Consider the following 21,564-nt stretch of genomic DNA (forward strand, 5'->3'; position numbering starts at 1 on the left):
GTGTTGTATTGGAAGGTGCAATACTAATCCTGGGTATAAATGTGCGTGTTCCTTTGTGACTGCCAGAAATTATTTCCGGGTCTATTATGTTCGGAAACAATCTTTTAACAACCAATCTTGCACCATTGCACAGTCCCTGTTTAGGATCAAAGTTACGGAGTAACATGTGACAACACCATCTTTGAGACGAAGTTTGTGCAATGGAATTCCAGAAGGAGTCAATTGATTTAGGAATTCCATAGGATAATTGAGTGCCTCGTCAGGGTCATCACAGACAACAGAATCAGCGCTGAAGTACGTCTTTTCTTCCAGCGCTGAAGTACGTCTTTTCTTCCCGCGCTGAGTACGTCTTTTCTTCCCCAGGAAATGCATCCAGTACCTCATCGTTGATCACAAATGTGGATTCATTCTTTGGACACAACACGGCTCATTGTGCCAGCGCATCACAGTTTGAATGGATTTCGTTCAAATTACCGAAAACAGCCTCTGCTAAAGAAATGTTGTCTTCTACACAGATACGATCAGGCAGTCGTATTACGTCACTACTTATTTGGAGACGAAATCATTCAAAACGGTGCAAACAAAATTTCGCAGAAGTTCAACTTCAACAACTATCCCCAGAAAAACAAAATTTATCGTTGGGCACACAAATTTCAAGCCACTGCATCAGTAAACAACCTCAACAAGAAGGCAGAAACACCCAGTTCTGGCAGGAAGCTGACTGCAAGATCTCCTGACAATGTGAATGCGGGTGAGACATTCTGTCGGAAGGAGCCCGAAAAAGTCCATCCGAAGACGTAGCCAAGAGCTGGGTCTTTCACGTGCGTCAGTGCAAAGAATCTTGATCAAGGCTCTTCAGCTGTACCCATACAAGATCCAGATCAAGCATAAACTCACACCAGCTGACATGGCAAAACGTGTTGTGATGTGCCGGTGGTTTGAGAACAAGATCTAAGAGGATCCTGACTTTCTTGATGATGTTTGGTTCAGCGACGAAGCACACTTCTTGCTCTGTGGGCATGTCAATAGCAAAAACAATGTGTTCTGGGGCACACAAGCCCCAGACGAGGTGCTTCAGAGGCCCTTGCACTCTGTGAAATGCACGGCCTGGGTGGCCATCTCAAAACATGGCATAATCGGACCGTTTTGGTTTGAAGACGCAGACGAGGAGGCAGTCACTGTCACAAAGGAGCGTTACATTGTGGTGCTCAACAAGTTCTGGAGGGGACTTGGGAGACGTCATGGCGTGAATCGAGATGTGCAATGGTTCCAACAAGATGGGGCAACTCCACATACAGCCAACATCACGATGGAGTGGCTGGACCACCGCTTCCCTGATCGGCTGATCAACAGGCGCCGCGAACCCGAGTGGTCTCCGCATTCACCCGATCTGAACCCCCCAGATTTTTTATCTCTGGGGGTTCTTGAAGGACCACGTGTATGAGAATCGTCCTCAATCCATTTCTGAACTGAAAGTGGCCATCACCCAGAAGATTTGTGCCATCAGGAAGGAAGAGTGTGTCAGGGTGATTGACAACTTCGCTCGTCGGCTTCAAGTGTGTCTAAGGCGCAAAGGCGGTCATTTGGAACATGTGCTCTAATAAATGTGTCCTTTGAGCTAGAGACCTCAAATCTTCAGTTTTTAAATTGTTATCATATCAGCTTCCAGGAAATGTAATCTTTTTTGGAGTTTCTTGTCTGAGTAATAAATTATTATCATGTTAATGGGTTCCATCTATTTTGAGACACCCTGTAAATCTGAGTCAGGAATTGTTTCCACAGTCCCATTTCCAACCGACAGCAACCATTTTGAGAATTGTTCGTCATCATTAGCTCTCATGTTTGATGTTAAGTTCAGCTGTTTGAACTTTGACCACAACTTGCTGCGCTTGATGCATGTGGCGATGATTGCTGCAGGTGCATCGCGAGGTACAACGGGCAAAACCTGCCTGAAGTCCCCACCAAGAAGCAAGACCTTTCCACCAAAAGGAATGTTGTTACTGGTTACATCCCAGAGACATCGATCAACAGCCGCTAAAGCATATGCTGGAGCCAAAGGTGCTTCATCCCAAATGAATAGGTTGGCCTTCCTTAGAGCATCTGCATCTTTACTCGTAGGTGATATGCTGCATGTGGAGTTTTCCAAAATGGGCACTGGCAATTTAAATATATGGTGCAATGTCTGGCCTCCTGCTAGCAATGTTGCTGCAATGCCTGAGTACACCATTAGAAGAGCCAAACGACACTGGCCTCGCAAGAAGTGCAGAAGCATATTATAGAGAAAGGTCTTGCCACTTCCGCTCGGTCCATCAACGAAAAACAACCAGTTGCCTGTGTACTGGTCCCCACACTAAACGGCCTGTAGGACCTCATCTACAATTTCGATTTGGTCATCATTTAGTAGTTGTCTGTTGTTTTCACCTTTTTCATGTTCATCTCCCAGTACATACTGATAATCATCGCTCGAATGATCTTCAACAGTGTCTGGAGGTACTGGTAACTGAAATGCTTCCAAGGTCTGTCCATGTCTCAGGAAGAAGGACTGTATTTCTCGCAATGCCATGTAAATACTCTGTTCCAAGACATGGCCACTGTGCACAAAATCTTTGCAAAGGTCGTTTTTATATTTTTCCCACAGTACCGACGTGTCTATTGGTGTGCAGAATATGCATTGTGTTGCAAAAAGAGATCTCAATTGTTGTGGCATGGCAAAGATAACTGCATCAGCTAAGGACCTGTCCCATTCTGTATCATCTTCTGTTAAATTTAGGTTCCTGGCTGCATCCTTGTATGTTTCACAAACTGCTCCATCTACTGTTCAGAGGTCTTCAAATGATGTTTTACCAGGGCAGTGCAGCAGGATTACATGAAGATGAAAGCGCTCGATGTCAATCGGGCTTGCCGAAACCATGCATCCTATAACCTTGTCGCCGCCCCTGCGTCTAAGTTTCCATGTCTTTCGTCCATCTTCAAATACGTAATGTTTTGGAATGTCATGGTACAGATAACTTCGTGCCTAAGGGTCTCTCTGGTTTAAATGAAACCAAGTTGTAAGTGTTGTACCCCTATGTCGTACAATGGCTTCTTCCTCGTTACCATCCCTTGTGGTTGCTTGATTGTGGTTGATTGATTGTGGTTGTTTCGTTCATCCCTGAACACGACAGTCTGCAATTCATGTAAGTGAACCGCAAGTCTGATGATGGAATGGGACTGTTTGTGCATTTCAAATTACATCAATCTCCATGCTGCCTCTAGGACACTGACATACCAACAGTCAAAGTAGGTCTTTATTTCGTCAACCTCCACTCTCCCGTGCTCTCGAATGCTGGCACAGTCATGTCCCTTGTATACATATTTAAATAAGTACTTTATACTTTTTATGCTTGTGCAAACCTCAATGTTGATGTGTGCTCTGTACTTCTTCAGTAAATATGCATTGAATGGTATCACAAATTGGCAATCAACATCGGTTCCATGAACGGTTATGGTGGGTCCATTTGGGGGACGCTTGTAAAGGGCAGAGCTATCCATGCTTGCAAGTGTTTCTACAGCATACGCTTTTAGAAAGCCTTAACTGCACACTCCATCTTTCATACAAATCAAATGGCGATTTAAAGTGCCACACGGACCATGTATTATGTGAGACTTCACCAAGGAATGGATCTCCGGCGAATCATTTGAATTAGGAATTTGTGCAGAAACAATTCTGTCAATGTCGTCGGCGGTACAAATTTTATCTTCTTGGCACAGCGTGAGTAATATGTGAGCATGTGGTAGGCCACGCTTCTGATACTCGACGACGTAGAGAAATGCACTGAGTGCATTCAGAAAGTATTCAGCCCCTCACTTTTTTCACATTTTGTTATGTTGCAGCTATCTATAGGTGTGCAATAAGGAGAGGGGTGTGTGTGAGTTTTGTGGAGAATCTGGTGGTGACATTGGGGGGAGGACATTGGGACACCACTACTACAAAATGTGCATCCATCCCAATCCCCGGCAGTGAGGAACATCACTTGTCCCAGGGTTAAATACTTGCTTGAGAAATTGGGACATGGCAATTTGGAGTAGGGGCGGGTGAGTGATGGCATGGTCGGTGACGGGATGGAATGTGTGCCACAAAGAGTCTTGTGGGTGGCGTTTGTTTATTTGTCGAGGTTTTGTGTTTTTATGTGGTCGTGGAGGATGGAAATGGAATTGTGATGGAAGTGGTGATGTTTTTTTTTTTGAAATGTGGTTAAAATGTGAATGGGGATTTCACATGAACGCAGGCCATGGCAGAATCGTTTTGGTGACATCTTCTCTCAAAATATGTGGTTGAGAATTGAATGGCAGTGGGGGAGGGAATGTTTTGTGGATGTTGTGGGTGGGGAAGGTGTGTGTGTCCGCAGGTACGGATCAAACTCTGGAGGAGTGGTGACTGCGGCCCCCTCTGCAGTAATTACCCCTGGCAGCCAGTGGTGCCTGGAAATTGGGAGCCCATCGGTGGCGGGGGTCTGTTTGGGCACCCTGGGGTAAGAGACTCCCGGTGACCCATGAGGCTGGAGGGAAGCCTAAGGCGACGGAGCCTGGTGTGTGGAGACCTCCGGCAGGACGACAGCGTAAGGAGCTGTTTGGCTGTCACGGGGCCAAGACGTAAAGGGGAGGAGGAAGAAGTCGTAAGTTGGGCGACTTGTTTTTGGGACTGCGTGCACCACAGCCTGAAGCGTCCCCACCATCTTGCTTGTACGGTACCTCCCCGCTGCCTAGTAGAAACGCACACATGTGTATGACATCTATGCTATGGTCCTGCAGGGGGGTGAAATACGTGCTTTAATGATTTTTGTGTTTTGATAATTCTGGGAATGTGTATGAGTCGTTATGGGATTTGTGTGAGTGAATGGGGGAGAAATCCACCGAGCCATGTCACTCACCTGTAACACCAGGACAGGGCCCGCGGAAATTTGGGGTGCTTTGGGATGGCCCCACAGGTAACGTTGAGTCTTGTGGCATCCACCGGGGGATGCGGTCTGTAGGAAGGGGTTGTACAAATGTTCTTGAGTATTTAATGGATACGTTTTGTGGTTAAGATAGATTTTTGCATGTTGTTGTTTTTTCTTCCTGCCCCAGGAGTTACGGCCAAGGATTCCACGATTGTACATATTTGCACGATTGCTTAAGGGGGTAGAACGGTAAGGAGAATAGGTAAGTAGCTTCGGCTCACTTCCCACAGCCCTCCTGATTTATTTCATAGGTTAATTAAGGGCGAGTCGGTAAGTGGTAAGACTGGGATGGCAGCGCCTGCAATGAACCTTGCGGGGCGATGTCGGGAGGAACCATCACCATGTAATACGTTCTGTTTAGCCGAATGTCGGATTAAGGTGTATCTGCGTCCCCGTCATGAGGGGGCGGGGCATGTTAACAAGCTGGTTATTATCCCTTGTAATTAAGTTATTAAGGATAAATTATCCCTTGTCAGTCTTACCCAATGTGATTTATCCTTTGTCCTTTTTGGCACTGCACCATAGACACTAGTGAGGAAATGCCCATTAATTGCACTAAATAATAACCATAAAACCAACTGGAAGCCAGTTCTGAGCACGGCCATTTGGACGCACCCGCTACATCGCCAAGGAAGACAGGCAGGCCAAAGACACACCCCGAGGAGCCGTGATTGGCCAGGGCGGAGCAAGAAGCAACTCTCTATTGGGCAGGAGTTGACCAATGGGAAGGCCGGGGTAAGAAGGGACTCGTGATTGGCTAGGGTGGAGCAAGAAGCCACCCGCTGATTGGTGGAAGGAAGGCCGAGGAGGAAGCAGAGCGGCGATTGGCAAGGACCACCGATGACGTCAGAGGCGAGCAAGAAGCGGCGCGCTGATTGGTGGAGAAGCGCTGATGATGTCACGACCCCGACGATAAAAACTCAAGGACCGACATTTTCTTTCTTGCCTTTTGCCCTTCACGCCTTCATCTGGCCCTCTTGTTTCTTCTTGCCTTCCTCTCTTGCCCTGCTCTCTCGCTTGCCCCTCATGCCTTCCTCTGCCATTGACTCTCTCTCTTGGTTCCGGACTCTGGGGGAAGACAGTGGTGCGTGGACGAAGGGCTCGAGGAAGCGCTTGGATCGACCGATCGACCGCTTGGATCGACGTGTTCGGAGACGCCACTGGGAACTGTGGTTCTCCGTGCAGAGGACGAGGGGATGAAGCCAGGCATGGCTGGAGGAGAGCCCTGCACACGGCCCTTTCACCTCGCGTGGGAGGCCTTCATCAGGGCCTAATGAGGCCTGTTTTGCACAAACGCACAACGTTGCCAGCGCCCCGGACGATTTTGACGACCCTGACGAGACCTCACCAGTGATCAGAGCCAAGTTACACACCATATAATATATTTTATCCAGTTTATATTCCCCTGTGTCTGTGTTTCTAAGTCTGGTGAGGGAGCGCTGCATTTAGGAATTTTGTTTATCGTCGCACTTTCCTTTGTCCCGGTATTCCGTTTGAATAAATCCTTTCGTTATTTTCTGCACATTTGTAAATCAGTTTCCGTTTGAGTTATTTTTTTAGGGCGAAAAGGTCGGTGAGACACGTCCAGGTAAGTCGGTACTCTTCTTCCTCCTCGTTTATAATCCGCCACATAGTTTGATTCAAAATGCCTCCATTAATGCCAGTTTGCCTTGGTTCTTTCAGTGTTAATTGAGGGAATCACATGACAATATATTACAGTTGAATTGTTGATAAGATATTACAGTTGAATTGTTAATAAGATATTACAGTTGAATTGTTAATAAGCTATTACAGTTGAATTGTCAATAAGATATTACAGTTGAATTGTTAAGAAGATATTACTGTTGAATTGTCAATACGATATTACAATTGAATTGTTAATAAGATATTACAGTTGAATTGTCAATAAGATATTCCAGTTGAATTGTTAATAAGATATTACAATTGAATTCTTAATAAGATATTACAGTTGAATTGTTAATAAGATATTACTGTTGAATTGTTAATAATATTGTTACGGCCCGCGGATAAGATGTTATGTTTGCCGAGCGGATGGCCCCGCGGTCGTACAGTTACCCCGACTAACCCGATTCCCGAACGTTGGCCAGATCGCGCCACAGATATTCAATAGGGAAAAGACTAAGGCGACACGGATGTGAAGAAGAAGCAGACAAAAAGGTTGGAAATACGAATCTAATTTATTTACTATGTACAGGCTCAAAATAACCAAGGAAGAAGGAAAGATAAGAAAATAATTTACAGAAGATTTTAGACACAGTGCAACCTAGCTTATACAAACTTAATTAAATACCCAGGACAGAACAAACGAAGACGACTCACACGGGGAATGATGATAGGAATGGCGGAGGTGGATGGCTTGGAGGGGGGAGGCCGGTCCACGGATACCGCAGCTCGATCGGCGCGTTTGGCAGCCGCCGTTCCTTTTCGGTCCGGATCAAAACGTCCGTCCAGGCCCCAAGCTGCTGTGGCTGCAGTTTCGGTGGCTCAAGCTGCTGTCTTCAGGGATCCCTTACTCAACTCTCTTCTCGGTGATCTCTTCGCCGCAACTCTTGTCATGGACCTCTCTACGCCACTCCTTACCACTCTTGCGCATGCGCTTTTCTATGCCTCCGGCGATCAAGCCGCCGGCCTTCAGGACACGCCCATCGGTGTGCTCACCTCGGCCCTGGTTGGTCGCGCGACCCTCTGGCTCCGCCCTTGATGACGACGGGCGGGCACGCCTTTCTTCCCCAACCTTGCCTCGTGGCCAATGGTGGTTGAAGAAAACCGCCCAAAATGTAGTTGGCCATTGAAATGAAATGAAAGGGGATCTACTCTTATTTCACTTGGTGCAATGGAGTATTTAAATTAATGGGAGACACAGCCTTACCCTAACACACATAATAAGGATATAAGCTACTGAACAAGGGTATTATAGTGTCCTTCAATGTATGCTTTATGGAATTAACTACCGGAACACCCTTTGACCTTTATACAACACTGAAGGCAGGAGGGTCCAGACTTAAGCAATAATTCACAACAATTTACTACAATACAACACAATAAAAAAATACAATCCTCATATCCGCAACAATATATTACTGTTGAATTGTTAATAATATATTACAGTAGAATTGTTAATAAGATATTACAGTAGAATTGTTATCAAAATATTACAGTAGAATTGTTATCAAAATATGAAAGTATAATTGTTAAGATATTACAGTAGAATTGTTAAGATATTACAGTAGAATTGTTCATAAGATATTACAGGTGAATTGTTAATAAGATATTACAATTGAATTGTTAATAAGATATTACAGTTGAATTGTTAATAAGATATAACTGTTGAATTGTTAATAAGATATTACAGTAGAATTGTTAATAAGATATTACAGTAGAATTGTTATCAAAATATTACAGTCGAATTGTTATCAAAATATTACAGTATAATTGTTATTAAGATATTACAGTAGAATTGTTAAAAAGATATTACTGTTGAATTATTAATAAGATATTACAGTTCAATTGTTATCAAAATATTACAGTATAATTGTTATTAAGATATTACTGTTGAATTGTTAATAAGATATTACTGTTGAATTGCTATTAAGATATTACAGGAGAATTGTTATTCAGATATTACAGTTGAATTGTTATTAAGATATTACTGTTGAATTGTAAATAAGATATTACAGTAGAATTGTTATTAAGATATTACTGTTGAATTGTTAATAAGATATATTACAGTTGAATTGTTATTAAGATATTACTGTTGAATTGTAAATAAGATATTACAGTAGAATTGTTAAGAAGATATTACTGTTGAATTGTAAATAAGATATTACAGTAGAATTGTTATTAAGATATTACTGTTGAATTGTAAATAGGATATTACAGTAGAATTGTTATTAAGATATTACAGTAGAATTGTTATTAAGATATTACTGTTGAATTGCAAATAAGATATTACAGTTGAATTGAAAATAAGATATTACAGTAGAATTGTTATTAAGATATTACTGTTGAATTGTAAATAAGATATTACAGTAGAATTGTTATTAAGATATTACTGTTGAATTGTAAATAAGATATTACAGTTGAATTGTAAATAAGATATTACAGTAGAATTGTTATCAAGATATTACTGTTGAATTGTTATTAAGATATTACAGTTGAATTGTAAATAAGATATTACAGTAGAATTGTTAAGATATTACTGTTGAATTGTAAATAAGATATTACAGTAGAATTGTTATTAAGATATTACAGTAGAATTGTTAAGATATTACAGTTGAATTGTAAATAAGATATTACAGTTCGGTATTCATCTATCATCTATCATCTATCATCATCTATCATCATCTATCAAATATCATCTCCTCTTCCTGTTCAGGCTGGAGTTCCCCAAGGCAGTGTTCTGGGCCCTGTGCTTTTTCTGGTCTTCATCAATGATCTCTCTGACTCTCTTGAAAATCCTCTCTATCTCTTTGCTGACGACTCTACTCTCTGTCGCTCCATTCTTCATCCCTCAGATCGGCAGTCTGCAGCCTCCTCACTCTCTGCAGACCTTGACAAAATCACAGACTGGGCAAACAAGTGGAACATGTCTTTCAATCCTGACAAATCTCACACTCTTACGATGTCTCTCCGAAAAGACCGACTGGACAACCCTCCCATCAACTTTCTGAATAATCCTCTCCAAGAAGTTCTGTCACTCAAGCTTTTGGGTCTCACTATCTGCCATGATCTTTCCTGGAAAAACCACATTTCAAATCTGGCCTCCAAAGCCAGTCGCCGACTGGGCATCCTCCGTCGTGCGAAGTCCTTCCTTGGCACACCTGAGCTCCTCACCACATACAAGGCTTTCAGCCGCAGCTCAATGGAATACTGCTCTCCCCTCTGGGCTGGTGCTCCTGCCTCACACCTAGCTCGCCTTCACGCTGTTGAAACCAAAGCATTCAGAATCATTGGAATCTCCCGCGATGAAGCTAACTCCAAGGGCCTCTCACTCACTCACCGCAGGCAGGTTGGTGGTCTTTCCGTCTTCTACCGACTCCTCTCTGGCCTTGCCCCCCCAGCTCTCTCTGGGCTCTGTCCCGCAAATATTCCTACAGGTCGCACAAGATCTGCCTGCAACCCTCTTTTGGTTAAACTGCCAAAATCAAGACTCTCTGCTCACCTTCACTCCTTCATTCCTCTTTTCTCCCACCTCTGGAACAAACTCCCTCACTCTCTTCAATCCCACTCCACCCTCCAAGTCTTTAAAACAGCTGTTCAACACCATCTCTTATCTTCCCCCATCCAAAACCTTGATCTTTTCTACCCCCGCTAATTTCACCCCAATTCCCCTTTTTGAAATACCAACTTCTGTCCTGGAAGTCCTTGGTGTCCTTGTGCTTTATACTTGTCCCTCCCCCCCCCCCCCTTCCCATGCCTCCTCCCCCCGGGCCCACTCCCTTCCACACATCTCCCTGCTCTCGGATATTGTGTTTGTGTGCTTCCCCTTTTCTCCCCATCTTGTCTTCCGCTCCCTCTTTTTGTGTATTTTGTTTGTCTGGTCGATTTGTTTGTGAAGTAAATGTTAGCTCTTTCACAAGCCTCGATTCAGTATACAAAAAAAAAACAAAAAAAAAACCAGTAGAATTGTTATTAAGATATTACAGTAGAATTGTTATTAAGATATTACAGTCGAATTGTAAATAAGATATTACAGTAGAATTGTTATTAAGATATTACTGTTGAATTGTTATTAAGATATTACAGTGGAATTGTTATTAAGATATGACAGTAGAATTGTAAATAAGATATTACAGTAGAATTGTTATTAAGATATTACAGTAGAATTGTTATTAAGATATTACAGTTGAATTGTAAATAAGATATTACAGTAGAATTGTTATTAAGATATTACTGTTGAATTGTAAATAAGATATTACAGTAGAATTGTTATTAAGATATTACAGTTGAATTGTAAATAAGATATTACAGTAGAATTGTTATTAAGATATTACAGTAGAATTGTTATTAAGATATTACAGTTGAATTGTAAATAAGATATTACAGTAGAATTGTTATTGAGATATTACAGTAGAATTGTTAAGATATTACAGTAGAATTGTTATTAAGATATTACAGTAGAATTGTTATTAAGATATTACAGTAGAATTGTTATTAAGATATTACAGTAGAATTGTTATTAAGATATTACAGTAGAATTGTTATTAAGATATTACAGTTGAATTGTAAATAAGATATTGCAGTTGAATTGTAAATAAGATATTACAGTAGAATTGTTATTAAGATATTACTGTTGAATTGTAAATAAGATATTACAGTTGAATTGTAAATAAGATATTACAGTAGAATTGTTATTAAGATATTACTGTTGAATTGTAAATAAGATATTACAGTAGAATTGTTATTAAGATATTACAGTTGAATTGTAAATAAGCTATTACAGTTGAATTGTAAATAAGATATTACAGTAGATTTGTTATTAAGATATTACTGTTGAATTGTAAATAAGATATTACAGTTGAATTGTAAATAAGATATTACAGTAGAATTGTTATTGAGATATTACAGTTGAATTGTTTTCAAAATATTACAGTATAATTGTTATTAAGATATTACAGTTGAATTGTAAATAAGATATTACAGTAGAATTGTTATTAAGATATTACAGTTGAATTGTAAATAAGATATTACAGTAGAATTGTTATTAAGATATTGCAGTTGAATTGTAAATAAGATATTACAGTTGAATTGTAAATAAGATATTACAGTAGAATTGTTATTAAGATATTACTGTTGAATTGTAAATAAGATATTACAGTTGAATTGTAAATACGATATTACAGTAGAATTGTTATTAAGATATTACTGTTGAATTGTAAATAAGATATTACAGTTGAATTGTAAATAAGATATTGCAGTAGAATTGTAAATAAGATATTACAGTAGAATTGTTATTAAGATATTACAGTTGAATTGTAAATAAGATATTACAGTAGAATTGTTATTAAGATATTACTGTTGAATTGTAAATAAGATATTACAGTTGAATTGTAAATAAGATATTACAGTTGAATTGTAAATAAGATATTACAGTAGATTTGTTATTAAGATATTACAGTTGAATTGTAAATAAGATATTACAGTGCAATTGTAAATAAGATATTACAGTAGAATTGTTATTAAGATATTACAGTTGAATTGTAAATAAGATATTACAGTAGAATTGTTATTAAGATATTACTGTTGAATTGTAAATAAGATATTACAGTTGAATTGTAAATAAGATATTACAGTGGAATTGTAAATAAGATATTGCAGTAGAATTGTTATTAAGATATTACAGTTGAATTGTAAATAAGATATTACAGTAGAATTGTAAATAAGATATTACAGTAGAATTGTTATTAAGATATTACAGTTGAATTGTAAATAAGATATTACAGTAGAATTGTTATTAAGATATTACTGTTGAATTGTAAATAAGATATTACAGTTGAATTGTAAATAAGATATTACAGTAGAATTGTTATTAAGATATTACAGTTAAATTGTAAATAAGATATTACAGTATAATTGTTATTAAGATATTACAGTTGAATTGTAAATAAGATATTACAGTAGAATTGTTATTAAGATATTACAGTTGAATTGTAAATAAGATATTACAGTAGAATTGTTATTAAGATATTACAGTTGAATTGTTATTAAGATATTACAGTAGAATTGTTATTAAGATATTATTGTTGAATTGTAAATAAGATATTACAGTAGAATTGTTATTAAGATATTACTGTTGAATTGTAAATAAGATATTACAGTAGAATTGTTATTAAGATATTACAGAAGAATTGTTATTAAGATATTACAGTTGAATTGTAAATAAGATATTACAGTAGAATTGTTATTAAGATATTACAGTAGAATTGTTATTAAGATATTACAGTTGAATTGTAAATAAGATATTGCAGTTGAATTGTAAATAAGATATTACAGTAGAATTGTTATTAAGATATTACTGTTGAATTGTAAATAAGATATTACAGTTGAATTGTAAATAAGATATTACAGTAGAATTGTTATTAAGATATTACTGTTGAATTGTAAATAAGATATTACAGCAGAATTGTTATTAAGATATTACAGTTGAATTGTAAATAAGATATTACAGTTGAATTGTAAATAAGATATTACAGTAGAATTGTTATTAAGATATTACAGTTGAATTGTAAATAAGATATTACAGTTGAATTGTAAATAAGATATTACAGTTGAATTGTAAATAAGATATTGCAGTAGAATTGTTATTAAGATATTACTGTTGAATTGTAAATAAGATATTACAGTAGAATTGTTATTAAGATATTACAGTTGAATTGTAAATAAGATATTACAGTTGAATTGTAAATAAGATATTACAGTAGAATTTTTATTAAGATATTACTGTTGAATTGTAAATAAGATATTACAGTTGAATTGTAAATAAGATATTACAGTAGAATTGTTATTAAGATATTACAGTTGAATTGTTATTAAAATATTACAGTATAATTGTTATTAAGATATTACAGTTGAATTGTAAATAAGATATTACAGTAGAATTGTTCTTAAGATATTACAGTTGAATTGTAAATAAGATATTACAGTAGAATTGTTATTAAGATATTACTGTTGAATTGTAAATAAGATATTACAGTTGAATTGTAAATAAGATATTACAGTAGAATTGTTATTAAGATATTACTGTTGAATTGTAAATAAGATATTACAGTAGAATTGTAAATAAGATATTACAGTAGAATTGTAAATAAGATATTACAGTAGAATTGTTATTAAGATATTACAGTTGAATTGTAAATAAGATATTACAGTAGAATTGTTATTAAGATATTACTGTTGAATTGTAAATAAGATATTACAGTTGAATTGTAAATAAGATATTACAGTAGAATTGTTATTAAGATATTACTGTTGAATTGTAAATAAGATATTACAGTAGAATTGTAAATAAGATATTACAGTTGAATTGTAAATAAGATATTACAGTAGAATTGTTATTAAGATATTACAGTTGAATTGTAAATAAGATATTACAGTAGAATTGTTATTAAGATATTACTGTTGAATTGTAAATAAGATATTACAGTAGAATTGTAAATAAGATATTACAGTTGAATTGTAAATAAGATATTACAGTAGAATTGTTATTAAGATATTACAGTAGAATTGTAAATAAGATATTACAGTTGAATTGTAAATAAGATATTACAGTAGAATTGTTATTAAGATATTACTGTTGAATTGTTATTAAGATATTACAGTAGAATTGTTAAGATATTACTGTTGAATTGTAAATAAGATATTACAGTAGAATTGTTATTAAGATATTACAGTTGAATTGTTATTAAGATATTACAGTAGAATTGTTATTAAGATATTACAGTAGAATTGTTATTAAGATATTACAGTTGAATTGTAAATAAGATATTACAGTAGAATTGTTATTAAGATATTACAGTAGAATTGTTATTAAGATATTACAGTTGAATTGTAAATAAGATATTACAGTTGAATTGTTATTTAGATATTACAGTAGAATTGTTATTGAGATATTCCAGTTGAATTGTAAATAAGATATCACAGTAAAATTGTTATAAAGATATTACTGTTGAATTGTAAATAAGATATTACAGTAGAATTGTTATTAAGATATTACTGTTGAATTGTAAATAAGATATTACAGTAGAATTGTTATTATGATATCACTGTTGAATTGTAAATAAGATATTACAGTAGAATTGTTATTAAGATATTGCAGTTGAATTGTAAATATGATATTACAGTAGAATTGTTATTAAGATATTACTGTTGAATTGTAAATAAGATATTACAGTAGAATTGTTATTAAGATATTACTGTTGAATTGTAAATAAGATATTACAGTAGAATTGTTATTATGATATTACTGTTGAATTGTAAATAAGATATTACAGTAGAATTGTTATTAAGATATTGCAGTTGAATTGTAAATAAGATATTAAAGTAGAATTGTTTTTAAGATATTACTGTTGAATTAGATATTACAGTAGAATTGTTATTAAGATATTACTGTTGAATTGTTATTAAGATATTACAGTAGAATTGTTATTAAGATATTACTGTTGAATTGTTAATAAGATATTACAGTAGAATTGTTATTAAGACATTACTGTGGAATTGTTAATTAGATATTAAGGTTGAAATTGAATTTTTTGTTTTAGTTGTGGTCAGGGGCGTCAAGAGCCAGCACCGGCGCTGGGGCCAAACAACCTCGCAAGACCCTTGCCCACATCACCACTTCTTTCTCTATTGTCATTTAAAAAAATAATTTTCGTTCATGAAGATCCTAAATTAGAACAGCAACAAGCTTATAAACAAAGCACAACCACAGTCGCAGTCTTTTTATCTCACAGTAGAAGTGTCAAAATGTAAATAAAGTATTAACAAATCTATTATACAAGTTGAAGTTTGCGTCTGTCCGCGCAACGGTGGTCGCTTTCGGTAGGGCAAAGGGGGGCATTAAGCTCCAGGGGGCATTAGGCTCCACTACATTGTAAATCTTGAAGTAGTCCGGCAGCTAAGCTAAATATAGCATAACAATTGTGCATTTTGTGAGGAAAGCACCAAATTTGGTACACTAGTAGACTATCATATTGTGAAAAGATCTGGATATTGGGCCATCTCAGATTCAGAGATTTGATTTTTGCAAGATTTGCAGATTTTGCAGATTTGCAAGCTGAGATTGCAACGCAAGGGACGGCCGACTCCTTCCTGCGAGCTGCCCACGTCACCCGCACAAGAAGAGCTCATCAAATCACTGCAACGGCACTGCACATCCTGCAACACCGTGCGTATGAACGCCACTGTATGACATATGCTGATGATGCAGAAGACCTGCCTGAGATCGAAGACTGGTGTCACCAGAGGAGAAGACATTCCCAACTTTCAGTACTGGGCAACAGTGCTGGAACTAGAGATGTTGGTACTGGTCTACGTGCGTTCTCTGCGGCAGGCTTCATTCACGATGTACCTTGATGCCCTGACGGAACTGGTCCCATGGTTCCATGCCTTAGACCACACACACGATGCCAGGTGGGTCCCTGTTCACCTGAGGGACATGGTTGCACTCCCAATGAAGCACCCAGATGTAGCCAGAGAATTCAGGGCTGGCAACTTCACTGTACAGAAGACGAAGAAGGTGTTCTCTTCGATCCCAATCTAATCGAAATCTTGCAAAAATCAAATCTCTGAATCTGAGATGGCCCAATATCCAGATCTTTTCATAATATGATAGTCTACTAGTGTGCCAAATTTGGTGCTTTCCTCACAAAATGCACAATTGTTGTGCTAAGTTGCCCCACTAAAGGTAAATATGCATTTACAATGTAGTGGAGCCTAATGCCCCCTGGAGCCTAATGCCCCCTGGAGCTTAATGCCCCCTGGAGCTTAATGCCCCCTGGAGCTTAATGCCCCCCTTTGCCCTATTGCTTTTGCTTTTCTAGCCTGGGTTCGGATCTTGGCCCAGCTATAAACTGTCAAACTTTTATTTTACAGGCAGTGTGATTCATCAATGTGTGTGTCGCCCCTCCGAAACAGGGTGTTCCATCACCGCATTAGTTGGTGGATGTTAAATATCCCATGATGTCCTTTGTGAAGAGTCAGCAAGCTATTACCGGCACTCTGGGCAAATTATAAATTCCTGCCATAAACTTAGTCGATTGTCACGCCTGAAAAGAGGTTCATAAAATACTTGACCCAAACCTCCCGGACAGCTGACGAGGGGTTTTTCTGTACTGTTTAAAAAATAAAAACTATAACAATGCAAATGTGTTGCCAATATGCATCCGCAAAGTCGCACAACGGGTACATACCCTCTTTCATTGTCCTAAAAATAAACAAGTTTGATTTAAATCCCTTCAGCTGTTTCCAAGTATCACATTTTCACGAACCATGACAGGTTTCACATCGATCGGTGAAGCGGTTTCAGAGAAGGGATTTTTTTAAATATCGGCTTTCAAGCTAATATGGCTGCCATACTACATGACATATGACCTTAAATGAGCAATACCCGAGTACGAGGAAGCCAGCCCGAATCTCTCTGATCACAGCTTGCTGTGTAAGTTTAACACTCAAAAGCATCGTTTCCACCAAGTAAGAGTTGTTTTGAGGCAAGACTTGAATCTCACCGGCCAAGAAATAGCGCAATGAGATGAGAAGAGCAGTCAATGAGTTAATGATCAGGGTCTACCCGAACACTGTGACTGAGAAAAGGTTGGGCTGAACACCGTGCTCCCCGACTCAAGACCCAGGCTCACAGACAGTAGATAAGATCTGTGAGATGATTCGGCCTTTAGCATTTAATATCTAGGATGCACCTGACCATCAGGTACACAAGGGTGGGGGGGGGGGGGGGGGAGGATGGTGTGGGAGGGACGAGGAGGTAGGGTGGGGGGAGGAAAGGTGCGAGTGGGGAGGTGGGGAAGGTGGCAGGGGGGAGGGGGCGAGCTGGGGGTGAGGGAGTAAGGAAGGAGGGGGGTAAGTTGGGGGAGGGAAGATAGGGTGGTTGGGGGGGCAGCAAGGTTGTGGGGGGAGGGAAGAGGGATAGGGGGAAGGTGGGGGAGAGTGGTTCTTGTCCACTTATGAAAACCTTTCGATTGAAAAGAATGTCCTACACGAAGGGAAACCGTGTAAGAGGTGTTGTTCAAATATCGTTGTTGAAGTTGCCTCACGAAGATGCCATTAAAAGAACGTTTTGTCGATCAGAGGACCACATTGTAAACTCAGTTTGCGTGAACAGTTGAAAACTTTTAAAGTAATTAAATGAACGAGCATACTTATGGAAGCTTCTCCACGGGTACAAACCTGATTACCAAAGACGCCGATGGCACACGCGGTGGAGACCTCGGTGGGGCCGAACCACACGGCGGCAATTAACGGGGGCATGCTCAGGATGAAAACCTGCGCGACGCCGCACAGGGTCTGCCCGAACACCGCGACCCAGAAAAGGTCGGGCCGAACCCCCAAGGCCTTGACCCAGGCTCCCAGACAGTTGAGGATGTTGGCGACGAGCGCCATAAATCGAAGGCCCCGATGTGAGAGGATCCAAGTCACCGGCAGGATCAGAAGCAAGTACGTGAACATGTACGTCATCGACAGCCAGTCGATGTCCGACGTCTGGACGTGGTAGAACCGCGTAAATACGTCATTCAGGATCGAAAACTCGATCCACTGGAAAGAGCTGCTCATGGAATGGAGGCAGAAAAGGGCCAGAATTCCCCAACGGCGCCTGTACACGCGGGTTTTGCAGGCGGCATTCTCGAGGTCCGGGGTTAAGTCGGTCGTTCGGTTTTCACGAACCTCAGGCTCATCCATACCGTGCGGCGTTCCGTGAGGTGATACAAACTGAACAGTTTTGTTTTTATATCGACACACAGCACCGATACATAACTTTGTATTCGTGTTCATTGTGTAATGATGACGATTATAGACTTTGCCCAAGTCAAAGCATGGTGACACACGTACGTTCAACATCGCCCACATTGCGCTTCTTCCTCTTCTGGTTAGTTCATCGCCCTGGTGCCGGCGGCGCTCCCAAACGAAGCGTGTGCGGTCAATTTTCTTTTCTTTTCAGCTTGGTAAGCAGTGATTAGTAATTGTTCGCGCCATTTATCGCCGAGTTATCTTTAATGAATCTTGTGGAAAACTACCCTTTGTTTTAATGTTACCTTGTGGCGGCCACGATGGCTCGCTGGCGCGGTGACATCATTCCGCGCACCAAGAGGGCTCGGCCTCTTCGAGTTTCTTCGGATGTCCTTCGGGTTGAAGAATGCGGCTCAGGCGTTCCAACGGTTGATGGACAGCGTCTTGCGCGACTTGGATTGCATTTACGTCTGCCTGGACGACATCCTCGTCGCAAGCGCGTCCCGCGAAGAGCACCTCCGCCACCTCCGCACGCTCTTCGAACGCCTGGGCCAGCATGGCCTGATCGTAAACCCTGCCAAGTGCCGGTTCGGCGTCGCCGAAATCGAACTTTTGGGGCACCGCGTCACCAGGCACGGGGCCACTCCCTTACCGGCAAAGGTGGAGGCGGTCAAGGGGTTTCAGCGCCCCCGCATGATCAGGGGGCTCCAGGAGTTCCTGGGCATGGTGAACTTTTACCACCGTTTCCTGCCCCGCGTCGCCCAGCTCCTGCGCCCCCTGCACGAGGCCCTCCGGGGGAAGCCGGGCAAATGTGATATTGTTTGGACCGAGCAGATGGACGCGGCGTTCGCAGGCGCGAAGCTCGCCTTGGCTAACGCCACCATGCTCGCGCACCCGGCGCTCGATGCACCGATCGCCCTCACCACCGACGCGTCGGACTACGTGGTGGGCGCGGTGCATGAGCAATGGGTGCGTGGTGCTTGGCAACCGCTGGCGTTTTTCAGCCGGCAGCTTCGCCCGCACGAACGCCGGTACAGCACCTTCGACCGCGAGTTGCTTGGGCTCCACCTGGCGGTCCGGCACTTCCGCCATCTGCTCGAGGGCCGTTCGTTCACGGCCTTCGTCGACCACAAGCCCCTGGTCTTCGCGATGGCCAAGGTCGCCGAGTCATGGTCGGCCCGGCAGCAACGTCACCTCTCGGCCGTGTCCGAGTACACGACGGACATCCGGCACGTCGCGGGAAAGGACAACCCGGTGGCGGATTGCCTTTCCCGGTCCGTCGCCCACGCGGTCCACCTCGGGATCGACTATGCCCAGATGGCGGCGGACCAGACCGCCAACCCCGACGTCCAGGCCTTGCGGATCGCCGTCACGGGCCTCCACGTCACCGAGGTGCCGTTCGATGGCGCGGGCACGGCCCTCTTGTGCGACGTCTCCCTCGGGCGGCCTCGCCCCATCGTGCCCGCGGGCTGGCGGTTTTTGACGCCATCCACGGCCTGTCCCACCCGGGCACGAAGGCCTCCCAGAGGCTGGTCGCCGACAAGTTCGTCTGGCATGGCCTCCAGAAGGCCGTCCGCGATTGGACCAGGATGTTTCTCGCGTGCCAGCGCGCGAAGGTGCACCGCCACACCCAGGCCCCGTTGGCCCTGTTCACGGTGCCCGAACGTCGGTTCGACCACGTTCACGTGGACTTGGTGGGACCTCTGCCCCCCTCGCGGGGTTTCACCCACGTCCTCACCATGGTGGACCCCACCACCCGGTGGCCGGAGGTCGTGCCTTTGGCGGCGACGACGGCGGCGGACGTCGCGCAGGCGTTCATCGCCACCTGGGTTGCCCGGTTCGGCGCCCCCTCGGACATCTTGTCCGTCCGCGGCCCCCAGTTCACCTCGGAGCTCTGGGGGGCGGTCGTGCGGGGGCTCGGTGTCCAGCTGCACCGCACCACGGCCTACCACCCCCAGGCCAACGGCCTGTGCGAGCGCTTCCACCGCTCCTTGAAGGCCGCGCTCCGGGCCACCCTCCGCGACAGCGGCTGGGTCGACAGGCTCCCCTGGGTCCTGCTGGGCCTCCGGACGGCGCCCAAGGACGACCTGCGCGCATCCGTGGCGGAGTTGGTCTTCGGACAACCTCTGTGGCTGACGGGCGAGTTCCTCCCCGATTCCACGGCACCATGGTCCTCGGCGCAGCAGCGCTCCGCACTGCAGGAGACCGCCCGGAGGTTCGCCCCGGTGCCGACGGCGCACCACGGGTGCCCACCAACGCACGTCGCCCTGGAGCTTCGCATGGCGGAGTACGTGTTCGTCCGCCACGATGCCCACCGGACACCGCTGCGGCCCCCGTACGACGGGCCCTTCCGCGTGCTGGAGACCGGGGCGAAACACTTCACCCTCGACATCGGCGGTACTCCTGACCGCGTTTCCGTGGACCGCCTCAAGCCGGCCAACCTCGACGTGGACCACCCCCCGCCGATGGCTCGGCCCCCGTGTCGGGGCCGCCCCCCGGCGGGCGTACCTCCGGCACCGCCCAGCCCCGCCGGCACGCCCCCCCCCCCCCCATTTAGAGAACCTCCATTTAGAGTACACACGATATTTGTACCCTCAAATGCACACCATTAGAGTACCCTACAATGCACACCATTAGAGTACCCTACAATGCACACCATTAGAGGCTTGAGTACCCTAGAATGCATGGGTCGGGTCCAATGGACCCGGGGTTGCATTTTGCATTGCAGGCCTACCTGACGTAAGTTGTACATCACACATTCCATTGAAGACTCATCATCTCCAGCCTCCAGGGGGATGTCCTGAGTCATTTGAGATGTATTCAAATTGTTTTGAAAGCTTGTGTATGCTTCCACATCTTGTTTTCACCTGTCCTTCTCGAAAAAAAATTCTTAACTTCCTGTTTATTTTACGAACTTACAAATCGGATCAGCGATTTGATTTCTTTGACAAAGATAAGTATTTTATTTATACCTCATGTGATTTTCATTTATTTTAGGAATTATTTTCTTGCAAAGAAAAATCACGTGAGCTGTGACGTGCCCGTACACCTGCTTTTTGACTGTTATACGTCCATTCAAGCATTCATCGATATTTTTTTGTGATTTTTT

The 21,564-nt window shown here is 41.9% G+C and overlaps 1 protein-coding gene across 2 annotated transcripts in view; it reads right to left on the minus strand.

The window, feature by feature from the left end:
• LOC137436718 (choline/ethanolamine transporter flvcr2a-like) overlaps positions 1–18,508 on the minus strand; it is a 50,794-nt gene extending 32,286 nt beyond the window's left edge. For both annotated transcript variants that reach the window (XM_078786712.1, XM_068130745.2), the window contains exon 1: positions 17,898–18,508. In XM_078786712.1, the coding sequence (XP_078642838.1) occupies positions 17,898–18,500 (603 nt within the window). In that variant the 5' untranslated portion in view covers positions 18,501–18,508. The remainder of the gene's footprint in view (positions 1–17,897) is intronic.
• Between the last annotated feature and the right edge of the window lie 3,056 nt (positions 18,509–21,564).

Source organism: Myxine glutinosa, chromosome 11 (genome assembly GCF_964187855.1).
Source record: "Myxine glutinosa chromosome 11, kmMyxGlut1.1, whole genome shotgun sequence".
Classification (NCBI taxonomy): Eukaryota; Metazoa; Chordata; class Myxini; order Myxiniformes; family Myxinidae; genus Myxine; species Myxine glutinosa.